At 38.8% G+C, this 21,639-nt stretch overlaps 2 protein-coding genes across 3 annotated transcripts in view; one reads left to right on the top strand and one right to left on the bottom strand.

The window, feature by feature from the left end:
• The first annotated feature begins 343 nt into the window (after window positions 1-343).
• MASTL (microtubule associated serine/threonine kinase like) lies at window positions 344-17,681 on the top strand. Its single transcript, XM_071428770.1, has 12 exons — window positions 344-549; window positions 1,256-1,393; window positions 3,022-3,161; window positions 3,902-3,990; window positions 5,279-5,385; window positions 5,784-5,919; window positions 6,510-6,673; window positions 7,852-9,069; window positions 9,860-9,998; window positions 13,267-13,380; window positions 13,471-13,572; window positions 15,007-17,681. The coding sequence occupies exons 1-12, from the start codon at window positions 355-357 to the stop codon at window positions 15,162-15,164; spliced, it is 2,700 nt and encodes an 899-aa protein (XP_071284871.1). The 5' UTR covers window positions 344-354; the 3' UTR covers window positions 15,165-17,681.
• A 1,384-nt stretch (window positions 17,682-19,065) lies between these two features.
• ACBD5 (acyl-CoA binding domain containing 5) overlaps window positions 19,066-21,639 on the bottom strand; it is a 30,581-nt gene continuing 28,007 nt past the window's right edge. For both annotated transcript variants that reach the window (XM_071428771.1, XM_071428772.1), the window contains one exon: window positions 19,066-21,054. In XM_071428771.1, the coding sequence (XP_071284872.1) occupies window positions 21,042-21,054 (13 nt within the window). In that variant the 3' untranslated portion in view covers window positions 19,066-21,041. The remainder of the gene's footprint in view (window positions 21,055-21,639) is intronic.

Here is a 21,639-nt window from a genome sequence, read left to right on the forward strand (position 1 = left end):
AGTGGGAGAAAATTATACAAAAATAGAATATCCTTGAGTTGGAAAGGGACCCATCAAGACCATCGAGTCCAACTCCTGTCCCTGCAAAGAACACCTTCAAGCCTCCCATAGGAATGGGAGGACAGAACCTACTCACAGCAAGTTACAACCTAGAGCCAAGCAGGAAAACCTAGATTCCCACCCTGGCGATCAGCCAGCCCAGACGGGCGGTGGTTTGTCACGGGCATGTTCTGAGGGCGCCTCCCGCGGCCGCCCCGCGGGCTCTCGCGAGAGCTCGCGTTGCCGTTGGTGACGGCGCGGGCGGGACGGGGCGGGGCCGCTTTGAATCGCGGCGGGCCCGGGGCCGGGCGCGCCATGGCACCCGAGCGGCCCGGGGGGGAGCGGGGCGATGCTGCCAGCCCCAGCGCCGCCACAGCCGCCGGCTCGACGCGCGTTGAGGTCCCCCGGCCCCCCTCCATTGAGGAATTTACCATCGTGAAGCCCATCAGCCGCGGCGCCTTCGGGAAGGTGTACCTGGGCCGTAAGGCAGGCCGGCTCTATGCCGTGAAGGTGAGGCGAGGCCGGGGTCCAGCGCTGCTGCCGAGCAGCCCTGTGCGGGAGAGGGGCGAACCGAGGGGACGGGGAGGGCTGGTCCCGGTATGAGCCCCGGGCCCTCCCCGGGGAGCGGCCGCTGCTCGGACACAGCCGGTGCTCCGGGACGCGCTCTCCGCACGGCCGTGCCCCGCTCGCACCTCCCTGAAGCCTGGAGGGTTTGGTCAGGGGACCTCTGATAACGACAGCTGCTTTTATAAGTACTTTAAGTAAGGGGAAAAAACGGCAAAAACCTTGCCAAGCGCCCCGGCGCTGTTGGCCTCTCGCCTGTAAACAGTTGCTGTAGCTGAGCCCCCTCAGCTGCTGCGCCTGGCCGGGGGGTAAAGCACCGCCTCTGAGAGACCATACGAGAATAAATTATAAAAGGCGTTCTTGCTGAGTAAGTATTTTAAGAAAGCTCAACAAAAACCTGTTATGTTTTCTATGTCGTTGCACAAAGAGCTAAAACCTAGGCTGGTTGTTAGTAAGAAGCTTACCAATTATTCGTGCAAACTTGACTTTGTGATTAAAAGGATTATAACAATCTACATAGTACACAAAGAATAGGAAACATAAAAACAGTCATACAAAATAGGCAATGCTGTGCAGAGCTGTACATCTCTATGCAGTTTTATTATGAGCATTTTGAGGTTAAATAATTTGTGTGCTCTGTTTTGTTTTTCAGGTGATGAAAAAAGCAGACATGATCAACAAAAATATGGTTCACCAGGTGCAGGCAGAGAGGGATGCACTGGCTCTCAGTAAAAGTCCTTTCATTGTGCACTTATACTACTCACTTCAGTCAGCAAACAACATCTATTTAGTGAGTAAAAAATGGCTGTGACATTTTATGGTAGTCTTGAAAATTGAGCATCAACTATAGTGATATCTCTAAACATTTTTATAATGGTATTTCTTAGTCACTTTAACATCTTTCTCAGAATGGTTGAAGAAGTATAATATTTCTCTTCCTCTGGTGTCTTTGGGCTCTTTCTGCTCATGTTCCCCTCTGTTACAGGAGAAACTTAGAAATTCTAACAACTGTTCTATCTTAGAAATATGTAGAAATCTTGGGGAAAACAAGATGTCATTCTGTTATAGCAGAAGCCAAGTGACTGGAAGATACTCCATGATTCACTTAAAGGAAATTTATTTTACTTATTGCTAGTGCTCAAATTTTGTTACAGTTGTTGGCCTACATGACAAGATGATAACTGAGTGGCAAAACTAAATGCTGATCCACACAGAGCGCTGTGGAGCACAGCAGGACTTGTGCATGGGTTTACGTGCTGCTTCCATGTAAGGATTCAGACTGTCTGCAAAGGGTCTGGCACAATTTGTGTGGGTTGCTGTAAGCTCACACAGGGAACAGCTTGATGAAATTCTGAGACAAGGTTGCTATGCACTCCTACAATGCATTTTGAGTGTAAACAAAGGCTTCTTTTTCTGGAGTCTCTGAACTGCTGCATGAAGTAGAGGACTTCAGGGTGAAGGATTTGTGAAGGAGATGCTAAAATCATGTCTGGATATGTGTGTATTTATATTTATATATATATATATAAAGTGTGTGTGTGTGTGTGTGTTTTTATATGTTTATATATATATATATGTTTATATATGTGTGTGGAAAAATATTGTGTATTGGACTGTAAGTACAGATGAGATTTCCTGACCAAAACCCCATAAATGCCTTCTTGACATCAAAGAGTGAGTTTCTGACTTCTATTTTATTTTGACTGACTTCTATTTTATTGCTGACTTCTATTTTATTTTGAGTATGACATGGGCTATCATAATGTGTCTGCATAATGGTCTACTGGGTGTATGTTTTTCCCACTCTTTTTCATGTGTCTTAATTGCACACTAACTCTCACTGCATTTTTGATAGTTTGTACTTATTTCACAAAGCTCGGGTCTTAATTTAATATTGTGTATAAATGATGGCAAGATAAAGTATTGAGATACTTTGATTTGCATAAAATAGGTGGTCTTTGGCTTCAGGCCTTGAGTTGCACAGGAATGCTTTGCATTTCACTTTCTATACTATGGAAATATAGAATATTAAACTAAATATAGATTAATATATGAATATAAATATAGGTTAAAATACATAATATTCAATATAGAAATATATAACATTTATAATATAGAAAATTTTCTGTAGTTAACTCTCAAAAACTGTAGTCAGCTTTTTAATTAGCTTCTAAAAGTAATCTAGGCAAATAAAATAAGCAAATAGTCTACAGAAAGAAAATATTTAATGCCTGCTGTTACATGACACTTTAATTATTTTATCCAAGTGAAAAGTAATGTGTGGGAAATGAGGTTTGAACAAAGGTACTTCTCTCTGCTTCTGCTCCTTGAAATCATATTTTTCTAGGGGTGAAAGTTATTTTGTATTTTACTTCCAATTTTGACATGTGTTTTAAATTTAAAATGCTTGAATGACAGGTGATGGAGTACCTTATTGGTGGAGATGTCAAATCTCTTCTCCATATATATGGATATTTTGATGAAGAAATGGCTGTTAAGTATATTTCTGAAGCAGCATTGGCTCTTGACTATCTTCATAGGCATGGAATAATCCACAGGTGAATTTTTTTTTCTTACAAATAAGAATTTGGTAGTTTGGGTTTTTTATTTTTTCACTCTAACACATAACCATCACTGTTTCATTGTGGCAGCTTCCACAGGCACCTCATTTGCTGGAGCTCCTGGAAGCTGTTTTTGCACGTGTGCACTGCAGCAATGCTGTGAAACAATGGCTAAAATCAAATCTGTGCCTGTGTGCTGAGCACACAAACCCACAGAGCTTTGCCCTGCCAGCTCTTTGCCAGTCCAGTGCTGGATTAGCTGTGATGGTTCAGGAACCCTCTGGGTACTGCACTCCTGGGCCTGTGGGACAAAGGGACACTGGTGACCCTGATGCTCCCCCAGAGTGAGGGTTCTTTTGCGTTCAGCAATGCTGCAGAGAGCACACATGAAAACTCCTGCTGGAGGTTTGCTTGTCACCTGCAGGAGATGCACATGAGTGAATGTTATGATGGTGCTACTTGTGAAGGACGCTTGTCAAGCCTGCTGAAGCACAAAATATGCAACTCTTGACATGCATGCCGATTTTTACAAAGCCTGAGATGTTTGTGCCATATTTAATGCTAAATATATTTGATTCATTTGATATGTTCCTTAAACTGGAATCTTCTGCTGGCTAGGAGATGTTACTATTAAACAGCTCTAACCAATGTTTTGTAATGAGTGTTTCTGGCCAGTGATCTTTCTTCATGTTGCTCAGTGCTCTTTTTGCTGACTTCAGCTGTATTCATATTTTCAGGGATTTGAAGCCAGACAATATGCTCATTTCTAATCAGGGACATATAAAGTTGACAGACTTTGGGCTTTCCAGAGTTACTCTGAACAGAGGTAAGAGTTGTTTCTATCATTTTGGTTGTATTAAAATGTATTTGTGCATCACATTTCCATATTCTTGACTACTTCACATCCCTGTCAAGGGCACCTTTCAATTAAATAAGTGCAAATGTTGCAGTAATACCTGATTTCTAATAGGTAAGTACTGATTAGCTACATGCTCTTAGCATTCCACTTCAGAAGGTAAAATATTTATTCTTTGAGACAAGGATGTATGAAATATGATCTAGAGCCCTTTCTTTGGAGGGATATGGATTTCAAAGTTTTCTGAGGTCTGCTAGGAGATTTCAATGGGTGAATAAATAATTCTGTCTTGTTCCTGTTTCTCTGACTACTTCTGGCCTTCAGTTCATGTCTCTTGGTCCTGTATAAATTAATTTCCAATAAATTAACTGGGATATTCCAGACATTAGCTTGAGGGAGAAGGGGAAGATCAGCTCAGTGCTTTGGCATGTGAATGTTCTCTTTTCAAGCAGAGAATTTAGCTGAATAGTCATGACTGTCTGGCACAGGCTGCAGATGCTAAGGTGAATAGCCAATTTCTGAGCTGGTACCTCCTTAGCCAGATCATCCAAACTTATGCTGCACAGCACCAGTTCACGTTTTTTCAGACAGCTGCTGGAGGGTACCTCCTTTTTATATGGTTAAAGGAATGTTGAAATTCAGAGTTGTCTATGGAGTTTGATTCATGATTTTAAGAATATAAAGGAAAAGCCTAGATGTTCTTTATTTTTTATGATCTACTGCTTTAACTGATGTTCTAATGGAACAGGTTATTGTTTCTAGTTGAACATTCTATGAAAGCTTTAAAGCTACTTACTGCTAGTGAGCGAAAAAAAAGGTATCCAAGGTTGAATTTTCACCTGTGAAAAATTCTTGTGTAGCTTTTTGAGATGTCTTTTGGAAAAGGAATCAAATTTAGTATCCTATTCCACAAGCCATAAGCTGGAACTGCTGCCTAAAAACCAAAGCTGATATCAAATTAGAAAATGTAGTGCTTTTTGCATAGTGTGTTGGAGAAGAAATATGGCTTCTACAGCCTCTGTATGTATAAATGTATGGATGTATAAGAAAAAACATCTTTTTTTGTTAAGTAAGAATGTACAGGTAAGTCTTCAGTTGGTCTTGGTGGCTTCATTTGTATGTATATTTTTTGAGTATGTGACTCAATTTTTTCTTTGGCTTCATGAAACTTAAATAAATGTCTGCAACTATTTGCCTTTGTTTAATATCAAAATGAAAACCTGATCTATTTGATTTTGGGTTTTCTTTTCTTCTGTAGAGATAAATATGATAGATATCCTTACTACCCCATCAATGGCAAAGCCAAAACAGGACTATTCACGTACTCCAGGACAATTGTTGTCTCTTATCAGTTCTCTGGGCTTTGTAAGTAATTTTCACTGTCTTTGTAAGTATTTCATTTCTTACATTGTAAGTAATTTTCACTGTCTTTGTAAGTATTTCATTTCTTACTTTGTAAGTAATTTTCACTGTCTTTGTAAGTATTTCATTTTAGTTTATTTACTATCTTAAATTCAACAGTTGGCATGATAAGGCTATTCTTGCATCTCTTCTGCCAGCTGGTAGAATGACTTGTGATATGTTTAGAGTAATTTGAAATTCTGATGTGATTATCTTGGACTTTTGAATTGCTGACTTTTTTTATGAGTATGGCCAAGCTCCAATGCAAACATAAAGAAAGAGTGAAGTGACACTCTCAATCCTGGACTGAGAATTTGTTCAGACTCCATTAACTTTTAACTGTGCTTCTTTCTGCCTGTTAGTATACTCCTCCTGTAGGAATGAAAGTGCCAGGGCACAAATCGAGTCCAACATCTGGCAGTCCGCATGGAGCAGTTTCTCCTGTACCTATGGCCCAAAAGGAAAATACCCCTCTTTCAACTAAATTGTTCAAAACGCGTGAGTATACCAGGCCTTGTGCTGAGGAATACTCTGGCTGTAAGGTTGTGGTCTTTTAATTTTATGTGAGTAGTTTGGACCCACTTCATAAAAGGTGTGATTCTGTTGGTGTCTTGCTCTCCACCATTCCTTCAGTGCTGTACATATGACATGTTTTCACCTACTACTTATGTCATCTTCTGAAGTGGTTTTGTTTGATTGGGTTTTTTTAAATCATGACCCCTGAATTCAAAATCACCCTTTAATATTTTATGGAAATAGTGTCAGTTCTTGACATACTTTCAGAGGAAATTGTTAAGTATAGCAATCTATGTTTTCTTTTAAATTGTCTTCTCTTGCTGCTTTCTCATTTCTAACCTGAAATGAGAAAGAAGGCAGCTATGCTGCTAATGTTTGTACTGCTTTTACATTCTTGGCAAGTTCGTAATTCAAAAAATACGTAAATTGACTATGCAAGAAAGATGACAAGAGAAATTGTTGTCAACATAGCTTTCCTTAGCTTCCTTTGATGTGAAAGCTTAACATACTGTGAAGTCAGTCACTATATGTTGCCTGTTTGTATCAACATTTGAATTTCTTTTTCTCTTAAGATCTGGATAATTCTCAATTAACACCTGTGATGCCAGCGAGGAGTTTAACTCCTACTCTGCTTCAGTCAAGAAACAGGTTTGGTACCTCCAGTCAGTCTCACACACACCTGTCCAGTGTGGAATCAGAAAACTGGAGCAGCCCTAGGTGTGGGAAAGGTGTAGAGGTCAGGACTGTTTCATCCTCCTACTCTAAATTAAAATTAGTTTGTACTTGTGTATGCAAATGTCTTCTATTTACTCTACTTGCCTCAGTTATTTCAAGTGTTGAGAAACTTTCCTACAGTAGAAGGAGCAGGCATTTTAATTGGTGTAGAGTAGGATTTTGGGTCAAACCGATATAACCTTTTCTTTCAAACAAGTATTAGTCCTTTGCAATATAACAGGGGAAGCAAATGCTATTGAGCCTGCAGCAAAGGAGCGAAAGAGAGGGCTTCACTGACCATCACTGGTTTAGCCCTATCCTGCACAAGGTGGGCACTGCTGGGAGCAGTGGCTTTTTGGAACCTGACCTTGTCCCTAAAGCTCATTTGCTCAGCATTGTGGGTGAAAGAATTTGTTTAAAAGACAGAACTTGGGAAAACAATAAAATCCACTTCAAACTTCTAGTACCTGTTAAACTGCAAAGTTTAAGGCTTTTATTACTGAAGGGTTTTGAATCAACTAACCTAACACCAATAATTATAGCTGATAATATTTTATCCTAAAATATTTTATCCTATTTTAATGTGTTCATGAAATTCTGCACAAACACAAACCTAAAAGAAAATGCTGCTATGCTATGTAGTTCCTTGCCATGATTCCTGTTTAGAGCATACAGAACAACTTACATTTAAAACAATTTATTATTCTGTATTTATCTGTTTTTTTAAGCCTTGGTTTTAGTATTGTGTTATCAAAACATTAGGGACATCAGATTTTCCTTTTGTCATCTCTGAAGTGTAATATACCACAGGGTACTATAATGGGGTTCTTTCCTTTGAACTTTCTTGGAAACTGAAAACTTCTGTAGCTTAACTGCTTAAAATAAAGTCACAAATACAACATCAATTGCTCTATTTTTTCATCCTTTGGCATTTAAAAATATGTCATTTTCTATTGTATTATAGTAAGCTTATTTTATATTCTTAACTTGATAATTTGACTTCTTTTGTGCCTTATTTGGTTTTGGTTTTTTTTTTATATTTCGAAGTATGGTTTTTCACTAGTAGTAGTTAGAATAAGTAGCACTTGCAAATCTGCATTTCATTATGGAGGCTGTAATAAAGTATTTCAAATTAAACATTTCTATAATGCTGTAATCATATTTTTCTTGATACTCAAAACTTAATATGCTTTTTTGCAGCAAAGTGAAGATGAACCTCGTTCTACAACATCCAAAACCAGTAACAGTGGGTCAGCTCTCCTTTCAAATGCTATGTTGCCAAATAGCAAAGAAGTTTTAGAGTCTGCCATTTCTCCCATTGCCAGCAATGAGTCTGGCAGCAGGCAGAAGCTGGGAAGTGAACGTTTGGATATAACAGATACTCCTGTGAGCACTCTGGATGTGAAAGTAGTAAGAAAGTGTATTTCTGAAAATAAGATTTGGAAAGAAAAAGTCTTTGTAAATAAAAGAGACATGACTTATGAAACAGTGGAGACTTCCAGATTACAACAGTCACTTTCAAGGCAGAATGAGCCTGTCAAAGAGGAAGTAATGTTTGAAAAGCCAGGTGTAAAAAGAAGCTTTGAATCAGTTGACACTAGTCCTTGTCAGGAGCTTAACTATGTTAAAAAAAGCAATGCAGAATATAAACGTGGCTGTCAGATCTCAGAATTTCCTGCAAACAAAGGGACAGGTTTGACAACAGAAATTCAATCCTTAATGCTTTGTAATGATGGATGCCTATGTGACACCTGTGAAAGCAAGGAAGAAGTTAAGGGTTTTATTAGTAACCAGGAAACAGTAGAAAGATCGCTTACTCCAACTGTAGCTAAAAATCTTATGTGTGATCTGGATGCAGACTGCGGAAAGGATGATGAAAAGGAGTACATGAACTCAAGTTTTTTGGTCACTGATGAAAAACCTTTAGATGTCTTCAGTGCAGATTCTGACTTACTTCCTGAAGTGTCTGTTACAGAAAGCCATCTAGAGAAACAGCTTTTAGATTTGGACAGAAGTGTTAAAGACCTCTCCTTTGAGGAACCAAAACCTGAAGATGTGCTAATAACATCACCAGAGTCCCAAAATAATCTCCATCTCTCACAGGATGGAGAGGAGGCACATACAGTCCAGGACTGCAAGCCAGTACATCAGAAAAAGGATCATGACCAGAAACACATGGAAGAAACTTACCTTGACACAGTATCTTCTCCTTCAGAAAAGATGAAGGAAGCGCTGAGTCTCTTCAAAAAAAATGCTGTTGTTTTTCGGAGTTATAATAGTCCAATCAATCTATCCAATATATCTGAGCCATGCAGCTTGGCTTCCTTAGATATAATGGATCTTTCACCTGCCTGCAGTGGCTCTTACCCAACAGCTATCACTCCATTACAGAAAGGAAGATCATATCAGGTCTATCAGGTAGGTAAGGATGCAGATGGAAACTTTGTACATGTATTGGACATTAGGGACCTGAAATTATTTCAGTGGTAAATTTAGGGAAGACTCAAGTAGTTTGAGGCAGTCTGTTAAAATGACCTCTGTTGTCAGGGTTTCACTTGCTGCACTTGTGTGGCCAAAATTATAATATCTGTAAGAATTTAGCAGTAGCTTTATGTTCACTGGTTTGCCTTTGGCTCAACATGCACTGACTGTCCATCTCTGAGAAATCTTTGCTGTTCCAGTGAACTGATTTTAAAAAGCCTGTGCTATTTTTTCTTGCAGTGTTGTTATAGGTTTCCTAATGTAATGGGAAGTCTTTGTTGTGGGTGGGTTTTTTTTTTTGTGGTTTTTTTGTTATCCTGCACTCTTCCCAAGACAGTGTGAATGCTGTTCTGCTGCTGGTAACTGCCATTGTACCTGCTACTTTTTTTTTTTTTTTTAATCCTTTTAAAAGTGATGGTGTAGTGTATTCTGTCAAGTGGCAGTTACAAGCCTATTACAAAGATTGATGTGAACAGTGATAGCTGCTGATGTGACAGTAGAGGAAGAGCTTAAGGAAAAGTTTCTCAAAAGGTAGGCATCTTTATGCTTCAAGACTGTTGAGATAAAGCAATGGAAGCACATTTCACACATGCTTTTCAGAGAATGTTTTGTAACTTGCTCTTGGCTTGAACTTAAGTATCAATTATTACATCTGTGACATCCCTGGAGCTGGGAGTTTCTGAGCTGGTTTTGTTTGACATCTGAAGTCCTTGTGCCATCTTTTCAGACCCCTTACCGGGGCGATGCTGGCACACCGTACAGGACTCCGAAGAGTGTTCGAAGAGGAGCTGCCCCCGTAGAAGGTGAACGAATCCTGGGCACCCCAGACTACCTGGCACCTGAGCTGCTTTTGACACAGCCTCATGGTAAGGCAAAGCAGCATCTGTCAGTACTTGAAAGGTGGCACTTGACATTTCTAAATGTCTGTAGAACTGTAAACCCTTCAAGCAATAAGATTGGGAATTCTTCAAAAATAGCTGCTGCTAAGCTTTTGCCATCATGGGTGGCTGTGTTTGCTTCAGCTGCTCCTTCCATTCCTTTACTGGTTTCTCATAACCAAAGATTTTAGTTGTTCACCAGCAGGCTCGCTGCCAATCAGTATTGGAAGCTGCTTTGGCAGCCTGAGACTTGTATGTGGCTTGGGAGTAACAACTTGGTTATCCTGAGTGCCCTTAAAGATTCTTTGGGATGGGAAAGGGGAAATTTTAGAGTGAAAGGCTTAAGTCTTCAATTATTTTTAGAATGTCTTCTGTTTGTTGATATTAAAGTGTTATGTGATGCCAGACAATTGTGTGGAGTTGCCTTAAAATCAGTTATTGAGTTGAGTGGCCTCATGAAACCCTCCAGACATCTGACCAGGATCCTCCAGGATCTTCTGTATAAAGGTGCAGTAATAGCCATGCCAACCTCAAATTTTTGGAGGTTGGTTTTTTGGGTTTGTTTGTTTGTTTTCAAAATACTATACTAAAATAGCACAACTTTGAAGGGCATAAATTTCTTTGTCTCAGATTCTGAGATCCACTGAGGTTAACAAAAAGTCTGAAATAGTTTTCCACTAAATTGCAAGAAGCATTAATAAAAATTAAATGCAATGCATCTATCTCTAATACAGTTGTTGATGTATAATTCCATTTTATTTCCACCCCAAAAGTATACTACTATTTTGTAGAGCTGCAAATCTTGGGACAATTACATCACAGAGAGACCTTAATTGAGAGGTAGTTATTACTATCCTGTGGAGCAATAAAATTCTGCTAATATAAATTAACTAAAACTCTCTGAAGAGATTTAACAGTAAAAATTGAAAATGCTAAATATATGTAGCTGTTGTTTTGTACTTCCATTTAGGACTCCTGGATATCGGGCAGATGTTAAAACTGGATAATATTTTGGAAATGTAATCAGTGCTACTTAGACAATGTGAAACTTGTTCACAGGCTGATTTCTCTGTGGTTACTGGGTTTTCAGGACTTCAGTGAAAACTTGCAGAGTCTGGGGTTTGTGTCAGGAAATTACAAGTCTCCCATTACCTTCAGTGAAGCCAGGGTTTTTGGAACTCCAGGTTTTCCCTCACTAAATATTCCACATGTTGAGCTGATTAGTTTTAATCCTAAATTAATCATGTTACAAAACTATTTTATTTTTGTTTCTAACTTAGATTTAACATTGCCATCTTTCCTTATTGTGGAATACTACCTGAGGTGAAAAAATCTTCATTCCTGTATGTTTGGAGAATCATACTTGATATTCAATGTTTGTATTTGTTATGGGGTTTTTTTGAGCAATAATTGTAATATTTTTACTTTATTGTCTTTTCATATGCAGGGACTCTGGTATCTGGTGAGTTTTCTGTATTCTGTGCAGAGCTGAAGTGTTCAGCATAACTGAACAGTCAAAGTATAACCAGATCACAGTTTCTGAGAACATTGTTTGGGTGAACAATGGTTCTGTATAGAAAGACACATCCAATATACCTCCACATGAAAATGTGTGATGCTCACAGAATCAGTAAACATCCTATCAGTGTGACTAAACTATCAGAAATCACACATGTAAACATGTACTTCAGAAGGAAAGTCAGCATTCTTAAATTGTTTAACACGAGGTAAACCCAGAGCCACTTTTTCTCATTGCTGCCTTTTACTTTATTGCAGTCAGTCTCATTTACTTTGCCTATGGGTGAAGAAGGTTCAGGTGCTCAAGACCTGGTGTTATTGCTTCTTGCTTTAAACCACAGAATCATAGAAAATCCCAAGTTGGAAGAGACCCACAAGGATCATTGAGTCCAACTCATGTCCCTGCCCAGGACAGCCCCAGAGTCACAGCATGTCCCTGCAAACACTTCTTGAGCCCTTGCCAGGCTTCGTGCTGTGGCCACTTCCCTGGGGAGCCTGTTCCAGTGCCCAGCCACCCTCTGGGTGGAAAAACTTTTCTTAATATCCCACCTTAACCTCCCCAGCACAGCTTCATGCTGTCCTTTGGTCCTGTATTGCAGGTTTGTGGTAGGAGTTAATCTAATTTTAGTTAGATTTTGTGTGAGAAAAATTGCTGTTGAAACCTGGTCATTACACTGTTCAGGTTGTGATCTTATTAGACTTTGACTGGAGCTGGGAGTATTTTACTGAACATCCAGGTACTCTTAACAACAGTGGATGTGAACTCACTGCTTTGATGTGCTTAGCTTGGTGGGCACTCTTACTGCTGTTAGGACATGCTAAAAGTGTACTAAATTTCTGGTTAACACTCTGGTTTTCAGCATTTCTAAACTTCACAGCAGACTTTGTGAAATGGCTCAAAACATTCATTTGCTTGGAGGTGTCTTAGGTTTTTTTCTATGCCAAAAAAGCCAAGAACAATTAGATTTATTATCTTTCCAAGTTTTGAGGGGTTTTTTAACAGCAATTGTGGCATCTATTCTTTATATGGTGGAGTGGGCATGGCTTGAATATGCAGGAAGCTTAGGATGCATGCAGTGGTGTTTTGGGATTGCTTTGCCTGCTGGTTTCAATATACATTAATAGGCGAGATTGGCAAAAAGACAAAGCCCTGGAATGTGGAAAACCAGAACTATCTAATAACAAAGCAGAGATAGCTAGTAACTGCACATTGCCCCAGTCAGCTCAGTGTAATGGAAAGTAATGCCAGCTTCATGTGTGCTGGCTCATTTCTGCAAGCTGTCTTCATGATGTTCATCATAATTTAGACAAACAAAAATGAAGTTCAATAGTCTGAAGTTTTGGAGACTTTTTAGAGAACTGAGAGAAGGGCACAGATGGCAACATGGAGCACTTATCCAGGCTCTAGTCATGAGGCATCTATTTCTTATCACAAAACAATCTCCTGGAGGAGTTATCTCCTGGATTCTCTGTGTTGGGAGTTGATAATTAGATTGTTACTAAGAGCCCCCTTGGTTTTATCAGTAAACCCCAGTATTATCCATAATGAATTAAGGAGCAGAGTGGCTATAAAAAACCTTTTAATATATTTTTAATCTGCATGTATATTAAACACAATTTGTCTCTTCATAATCTTCAAGAAATTTGCAGAATTTAAACACTCTTCAGCTTTTGCTAATGTCAAAGTCTTTGTAAGTATCGTTTTAGTAAGTGTAATTATGTGGATTTATTTTACCAGGTTCTGCTGTAGACTGGTGGGCTCTTGGAGTTTGTCTGTTTGAGTTTCTAACTGGAATTCCACCTTTTAATGATGAAACACCAACACAGGTCTTCCAAAATATTTTGAAAAGAGGTAATCTGTTTCAGTAATCAGGACAAGTATGTATTTCCAATATTTGTCTTAGAGTTTGAGTTACCAACTCAACTCTGTTTTTGTCTGTAGATATTCCCTGGCCTGAGGGTGAAGAAAAGCTGTCTGATAATGCCCAGAATGCAATAGATCTTCTTCTAACAATTGACACTACTAAGAGAGCTGGACTGAAGGGTTGGTATTAAAATTGTTCTTTGTAACTTATTGCAGATTTTTAAGTGGTGATCTCCTCCTCCTGAAACTTAGGCTGGTACACTTCAGTGCCTCCCTAGGTTCCATGTATAGTACCACAGCACTTAAGTTGTGGTATTTTCTGTATTTCTTGTGGGGTTTTTCCTTTCTGAACAAGGTAATTCTGGGGCTGGATTGTTTTGTTGGTTTTAAATTTTTTTAATTGAACTTCTGTTTTGCTTTACTGCTGTTCTGCTATGCATTTTTAGTGTTGGATATCTGATGTACCAAAGTTCTCTTTTATCTAATGGGTATTTGGAATTTTTAACCTAAATGACGTTGGGAACCTTGATTAAAAGATGATATTTTGGGAGAGAAGCCTCCTACAACAAACAGTTAATTCAGAGAGAGCAGTTTTTTCTTAGGAATCAGCCTGTCTCCTGCTGAATGCATAGGAGAATACAAAGTTGGACAATATATGCTGTACAAAGTCTACTTTTTTCCCCCCTTGTAGAAGGGCTTAAACATTTTCTATTGTTAACAGTGACTATGTTTTGTTTTTTTTTTTAAAGTTGATAATGGAAAGAAATTTAGAGTGAGATATTTTGGAAATAGGGATAGAAATCTTATGAGAACTGTTCAGGAAATCACTAGAGAAGGAAATTACTATGGAAAGGCTTACACATAAAGAGACTAAATGCTAGAAGCTGAAATCAAGCCAAATTAAAATAGAGAAGGCACAAGATTATGAATGAAGATTATTATGTCAACAGAAAATTCTGTGGCTTTGATAGTTCCCAAAAAGCAATTTGAAGGTGTTTTAGTTAAACACAAGTTACTGTCTTTATTTCTAGATTTTAGAGTGAAATCTAAATTGCCTGTCAAGGACAGAATTTTAAAACAGATGACATAATGCTTTCTTCCTATCTGAGCTTCTTTGAAATTCATTCTTTGTCAAGATTTACAACTGTATCTGGCCTCTTTGTCCAATTTATAGTCCACTGAAGGGAAGTTGGATGAGTAGTTTTCAGGACAGCCATTAAGTTTTTCTTGTCGTACCTAAGTTTCCATCATTGTCATCTTCTCTCCCCTCTCCCAAATTTGTGCTCTCCCTTTTTTCACTATAGCATGAAGCCTTTAGTACTGGGAAATCCCAGTTATGTTGTGCTGTGCTTCTCTAAATTCAATCTTTCTGGGTAAGAGCAGCTTTCAAGCTGCTTTTGGCTCAGTGGAACTCTATGGAACAGATTTCCTGGATGGGGGTGGCATCTGCACTTGTCCAGCCAACAGTTTGATCTTAGTGAAACTGGGGGTAATCAAAGCTTCTAGAGAAGGAATATAGAGCAAATCTACTGACAGTTACAGATGAGGGAACACAGTGACTGTGGGGCTTGGACATAAGGAAGTTTCTCATGCTGATGTGAACTTCTGTTTCAGAACTGAAGCATCACCCCCTCTTTCACGGGGTGGACTGGGATAATCTCCAGAACCAGACGATGCCATTTATACCTCAGCCCGATGATGAGACTGACACCTCTTACTTTGATGCTAGAAACAATGCTCAGCACCTGACTGTGTCTGGATTTAGCTTATAGCATCGAGAGAAGTGGACATTCTCCATGGTTTTGCACACTTACAGGTTGTCTTGTAACCCTAGTTTGGTGTTGACTAAGTTTCCTTGCTGAATTTAGTGTGTTTCAAGTTACCAGCCTATTTTTATTCTTTAGTGAAACTACTGTATGAAACTGGTATCAAGTGCCTTCGTGCTACTTGTTATCTCCTGCACCTTACTGAGAGGCCAGAGCATTGTGTTTCTTGGACCTAATAACTCTTGGCAATAATGGGGCTTTTTAATAGTAATTAATTATTCCAGTTAGGAAGTGTGGTGTTATTTCCCAGCTAAACATAATAGGGAAAGGATATAAAGGAATTGCAATTGTATTTAATTAATAACTTAGCTATTGGTTGTTCAGTGTGGTGGCAAGCTGGTTTGGGAGCAGTCCTGTCTGAGCAGTGTGAATATATATCCACTGGGCTATATAAAACTGATCATTTCTATTCAAGGTGGAAAACTGAAATCTCAATGCAGCATTGCAATGTCTTGTCTTCTGTTTGTCCTATTCCCAAGAAGGGCTGGGAAGGTACAACAGTTAATTCCAAGTTAATTTGGCTAGAAGTGGCATGTGAGACTGGCAGGAGACTATCCTGTCCTAGAGAAATGGGGCAGGGAGAGGATACTTGGGGCAAGTCTGTTAAACAAATGCTTTGCTTAAGTTGTTGTGTTGTAACCCCTTGGGCTATAGGAAGCTGGACTGAACACACATTTTAGCAGTTACTGGTTTTATATAGAAAATGCCCAGTGTGTGTGTGTGTGCTCCTTTGTGTCAGTTGACAAGTGACAGGTGATTTTTTGTTTTCTAGCAAGCAGTATTCATATTGAAGCTGCCTAGTATTTAAGACTGTAATATATTGTAGGCTAACAGACTGTTTTATAAACTCACAAGCCAGAGCTTGGATTTTGACTAGAATATAAAATAGAAGTGTATGTTCTATATAAACCTAAATTAGTGGGAAGTATATCTAAATTTATCTTTAAATGCAATACAAATCTTGTGTCTGCTAGGTTTTAGAGGTTAATTTGTAGATAATTCTGTTTAAATAGTCTTCAGTATTTTTCTTGCATATGTATCTCTAACTTAAAGAAGATTTTAATTTTTCAGGTTAGTACATGTTAGATAAAGATCATTTGTGCTAGATGGTGTTTCCAGCCAGGGGCCATGTGCCAGAAGCCAAGCATTTTGCCAGTGATTTTTGCCAAGTGCCTTTTGGTTTCATGAACTGACTCTTTTTGTAGCAGTAGTGAGTTGTCCCTTCATTACCCTGCTTCCTGGAAGACAAGATTTATTGATGGAATTCTGAGCAAACAGAGTCTGCCAGGCTTTCTGCTGTCCCCTCAGGTTGCTGGGAAAGGAATGGGAATGGTGAAGAAAAAGGAAGTTTCCTAGAAAGACCTAAAGAGAGCTGATTTTTAATAGCTCAGAATGACCAATCCAGTTGTTGTGAAAACTCAATTTTGGGAAAAGAGTCTTGGCAAGTTGCAAAACATACAGTGAATTTCACTCCCTTTGCTTAAGGACTGGAGTTTCAGAGAACTTCTAAATTGTTCAGTCACACTGCAATTGTTACATGATGGAAAAGGTGCAAACAAATGAATGCACTACTGAAGAGTATTCATAGACAACATTCTCTGAAAGTGATGAGACGTTCTTTAGTCATTTTCCTGTGTACTGTTAGAATATATAAACTGGGATAGGAGGGTACCTTAATCACTGGTACTTTATGCAATTTATTCTTCCATTTCTAGTAATCTAGTTTAAGAAAGCAAATCTTAAAAGAATGAACTATGATTACATGTCAAAGAAAGAAAAAACTGAACACCACAAGAGTGTGTGTCTTTGTCTTCAGTGCTTTACAGATGCTTACACCTGTTCCCATTTGACAGTATAACACTTTCCCATCAAGGTGGAAGAAACTTGTTGCACTGGTATTATCTTCTTTAACCCTTTGAAATAGTTCTTAATCATCTACAAGGGTCAAGTAAGCTTCTATAAAAATCTTATCCTAAAGGAAAATTGTGGTATTCCTACCAGTTGATTAATGCAAAAACATAGAATTAATACAAAACCAGTTGATTAATACAAAACCATAGAATCTGTAGAACAGTAAATTGGCCAATTGACAAATCTGAATGTTTAATATAAAGTTATCACTGCAGTGCTGTCCAAAATTTAAATTTCACACAATTAGCCCTGAAAATATTGCAATATCCTGTTCTCTTAATTATCTTGCATTTATCCAGGTTATAGCAAACATGGAGTTAAATGTCAGATGTTGATTGTTGAGATTTGTGTTGTTGTGGGGCGTTTCGATTGGTGGGCTTTTATCTTTTGTAAAAAGGTGAATCCTAGCTTTATTGTTCAACATGGAATTCCTTGTCAACTCAGGTAAAAGTTTAAAAGGTATAATGTAGTAGCTGGAAGAGATCTAGTGTTTCTTATTAGTAAAGATCTACAAATAACCGTGTAGGCTGGCAAAAGTTTCTGATCCTTTGAAGCTGTTACATGGTGCTCCCTGAAGGCCTAAACTTCATGTTCACAACCTACACATAAACTCTGCAGCTTCCAGGTTATCTTGGGAGACAGTTTATCAGCCATTACATCTGAAAACTACTGGAGAGATCAGTGTTGTACTTGGTTACACAGAAGCAGCAGTTTTGGATGGTTGTTCCCAGCCCTTATGTGCTGTTGGGCACACCTACGCACGCATAGGGCAGTGTCTGGGGAGCAAGGTGCTGAAGTGCTGCCATGTGTTGTTGAGCTCAGAGATTCCAGTTTCAGCATGACTGGGTTTACCACATGCTTACTCTGGCAATAAAATGCATTATTTTCCTCTCTGCTTCATTCTCCAAGAGTTCACTTTGCACTTACTTCAAAATTCATGCTTCGAAAATTCACTTTACTTTTGTGTAAATATATAAAATAAAATAAAATAGTGCAGTTGTGCTGCTGCTTGTGTATCTTGTTTTACTTGCCTCTGCTGAGAGTGTGGCAGATGGATTTTTACACAAAGAAACCCTGAGTGCTTCCCACTACCTCAGCAAAGGCAGTGATTTTAAGTAAGGAAATACCTATTACTTTCAGTTAGCTCATAACTTGCTAGGCCCTGCCTGGAAGCTTTAATACCAGCTACACTTGTGTACTGAAATGGCAGGAGAGCAATGTCCTGAGTGGTAACTCCTGCAGGGTGTGAGTCTCCTCCTCTGCATAACTCACATGAGTCAAGAAAGGATGCTGGCTCCATCTCCTCAGCACCTGCTGTGCTGCTGCAGCCCCAGCACAGCAGCAGCAGAGCCCTGAGGATAGAACAGCTGCACCAGGCACACCCTTAGGCCTGGCTCTGCTCCTGTGCTCTCAGCTGAGCAGCTCTGAGGGGATGGAGTCTAATCTGCTTTGATACAGAGCAAGTTCTGCCTCTCAGGTGAAGCCTGATTTGCTGCAGGAACCCAGACTGATGTTTGCTTCACAGGTGCAGTTTGGGGCTGGGTCTGGCCCTTCCAGTGCTGTGCAGAATTGTTTGGGCTCCCAGCCCTCCTGCAGAGAGCACAGGCTGTGTGAGTATCCCAGCTCTGAGCTCCAGCCACCCGCTTATGCGACTGCCTCCACATCAAAGCTGTGTCTCTTGGCACCTGGGCAAATGATAAAAAAACAAAACAACCAGTTTTCCTTACCTTTAAGCTGAAATACCTGCCAACTAGGAACCTGTTCAAATTATGGTGAGTTTAAGATGGGCCCAGTTGTGAGTTACAAGTGAATTGTTACTCAAGTGATGTTTTGTATTACAACTTTCAGGTTGTGACTGATTCTCCATGATACAGCCAGCAGGCTCTTGCATACACAGCATCTGGTGTACAGCATTTAGGAAATATTAAGTCCAAGATAAAATACAAAATATTAAGGGATTGATTTATTGAAATATGAATAAATAACAAGGATAGTACAAGCCTACATTTATTTCAGGGAGAGGTTAACAATGAAGTACCTTTGGGAATGTCTGTCCAATCTCTAAGAGCTCGACCCCTACAGGTGACAGGAGCTGTGGGAGGCACTCCAGGGTGGTTTGTCCTGGCAGAAGACATGCTGCTTCAGGAGGCTGGCCTTTCATGTGACCTTCAAGCTCGAGTGTCCTTCCTGTATCATTTCTATCCCTTATGAGAAGAAATCAGTCACTTTAGAAGTTTAAGCTCAGGCACAATGGCTTCAGGTCCCAGCAGAACTTCCAGGATAAGCTTTGTTCAAACCTGAGTTTTCAGTACATCTCATGCCAAAACTCATCTCTGGCACATGAAACCATCTGCTTGTTACAGCAGTCTTCAAAGAGGTTACAGCTATTTTATTTTTTTAATTCAGCTTTACAATAGGAAAATCAGAAGAGGGGAAAAGTAACTAAAAAAATTTTTCACATAACTAAAAAACAAGATTAAAATTTCTCTGGTAAAACCAACATTAGATTCTGTGATTTCATTTTTATACAGTATAGCTTATATGAAAAATGTTTTCCAAACTATAAAATATTTTCAGGAAGGACCAAAAAAAAATTTCCCTAAAAATTATTTGTAGGATGTAGTCCTGGTGGAAAATGAAAGCACATCAATAATGGTGAAATTTTTGAAGATTTAGAGCTTAACCATGGATTATGTTGTGATATAATTCGTCATAGCAAACTGTAAGTTTTCTGTCAAATCTAATTTTAGTGCATTTGCATTTTCCAGAGATTTATACAACTTATATATTAATTTATTTTAAAATTAAGTGTAAAGCATGCTTTTGTCAAGCAAACTTCACAAGGTTGTACCTTTATCTGTATATGGGTTAATAAATATTCTGTGGGGAAAAGAAAAAGATCAGCTCCAAAATCAGCTGAAAAGGTTTTTTCTGAGAGGAAGTAGAAGGATAAGAAAGACATACCAGAAGTGATATGTTTCATGATGTAACTTGGGGAAAATCCACAATACATTAAATCTTACTTTAATTTACCTGCCAACAGAAAACTTACAGTGCACTGAGCTTTTTAAAAGCTTAAAGCTAGATTTATTGAGCTAGTTTTCATCTCATTTTAAAGCACCTTGTGCCTAAACTATGCATTTCAGTTAAAATAAGCTGTTGTCAACAAGAATACAGTTATGAAAGTTAAAAAGATAAGGTGCAGCCTCTTTACATGGATCCCTTGTACCACATGCTGTTTCCAAACTCGTATTTGACAGTCCCCCTGTTATTAATGGCTCTAACTTTCAGAATATATACAAATTCCAAAATCTTCTTTACAATTTTACAGAATAAGTGAAGGATTCAACTTCATTTCTGACCAATTTATATGGAAATTGCCCCACACTAATTTAGCAGCAAAAATAACAAGTTGAATTCCTCAGAGCTATATTGTCTTTTTTCCAACAGCTTACAATGTATTGAATTTATACTTCTTTAGAACTTTCACCTGGTAATACCTAATGCTGTGGAAAAACAGGCAGGGATCTTGAGATTGTAAAATTATTTCAATGTTAAAGTGGCAGTTTTACATATTTTTCATTTATTCTTTTACAGAGATGTTACTGTCTTCATCAACTGACATCAGCAGGCCAGTAATTACTGAAGGCCCATCCACAAGCACATTCCAAAATAATTATTGTTCATATGGTGTTGAGGATGGAATTATTCAATTTATTTGTTACCTAGGAGCTGTGAATCATTCAAGTTTCAATAATATTAGTCCTTAAACATTTAGCTCAAAGGTAGTACAAAATATTACTGTAACATAAGGAAGATCATTCCAAATTCTGAGATTCTATGAGAATTCAGACTTCCTTTGCTTTCCAGGGCCATCTTCTCCTAGAAGTCCTTAAACATAGTCATGAATTCTCAGTTCAGTTTTCTAGAAGAGGAAACAAATAAATTAGTTTAATGTACCTTCATATATGAGATGAGTTTTCATTTGTCTGAACAAACAAATCAAGGTTACATGTGAAAAGTTTCCATTTCAATAAAACACAACAGGGCTTCAAGTCACCCGAAAATTTGCTCTCTTACACCAAGGAGTAGAAAATTCACTAAGAATTTGGATCTGCAAATGGAATTCCACAGAAAAATCTCTGACCCTGGGTCAGTGGTGTGCTGGCTCAGCAGAGCAACACTTAAGAGCTGTTTTCCCTGTGACTCCATAAAACTTAAAATTAGAGGGTTCTAAAATCATGAGCCGAACCTAGACAACTTTTACTATTATGAAAATATATTTCTATCTTAGGATAGAAACCTTAGGATTCAGGTTTTCAAGCCTTCTTGGTGAAGGCTCCATTACAAGTACCCAGATTTTCAGCATTAAGTTCCTCATAAAGGAACAAGGGACAGGTTAAGAGGTGCTGGGATGGAGCTGAGCTACCCCTGCCCAGGGCCAAGAGCTAAACACAAAGCTCTTGCTTACAGAAGGCTGTCCCTCCACCAGGTACAGGGAATTTGCTGC

Source organism: Agelaius tricolor, unplaced genomic scaffold (genome assembly GCF_023055355.1).
Source record: "Agelaius tricolor isolate 1412-34295 unplaced genomic scaffold, bAgeTri1.0.p SCAF_6, whole genome shotgun sequence".
NCBI lineage: Eukaryota > Metazoa > Chordata > Aves > Passeriformes > Icteridae > Agelaius > Agelaius tricolor.

Bases quoted from the DNA above. Each gene is read 5' to 3' on its own strand.
- MASTL (XM_071428770.1), top strand. From the start codon at position 355: ATGGCACCCGAGCGGCCCGGGGGGGAGCGGGGCGATGCTGCCAGCCCC. The intron at 9,999-13,266 runs GTAAGGCAAAGC...TTATTTTACCAG, and splicing joins GCTTTTGACACAGCCTCATG to GTTCTGCTGTAGACTGGTGG. The intron at 13,573-15,006 runs GTTGGTATTAAA...CTTCTGTTTCAG, and splicing joins TAAGAGAGCTGGACTGAAGG to AACTGAAGCATCACCCCCTC.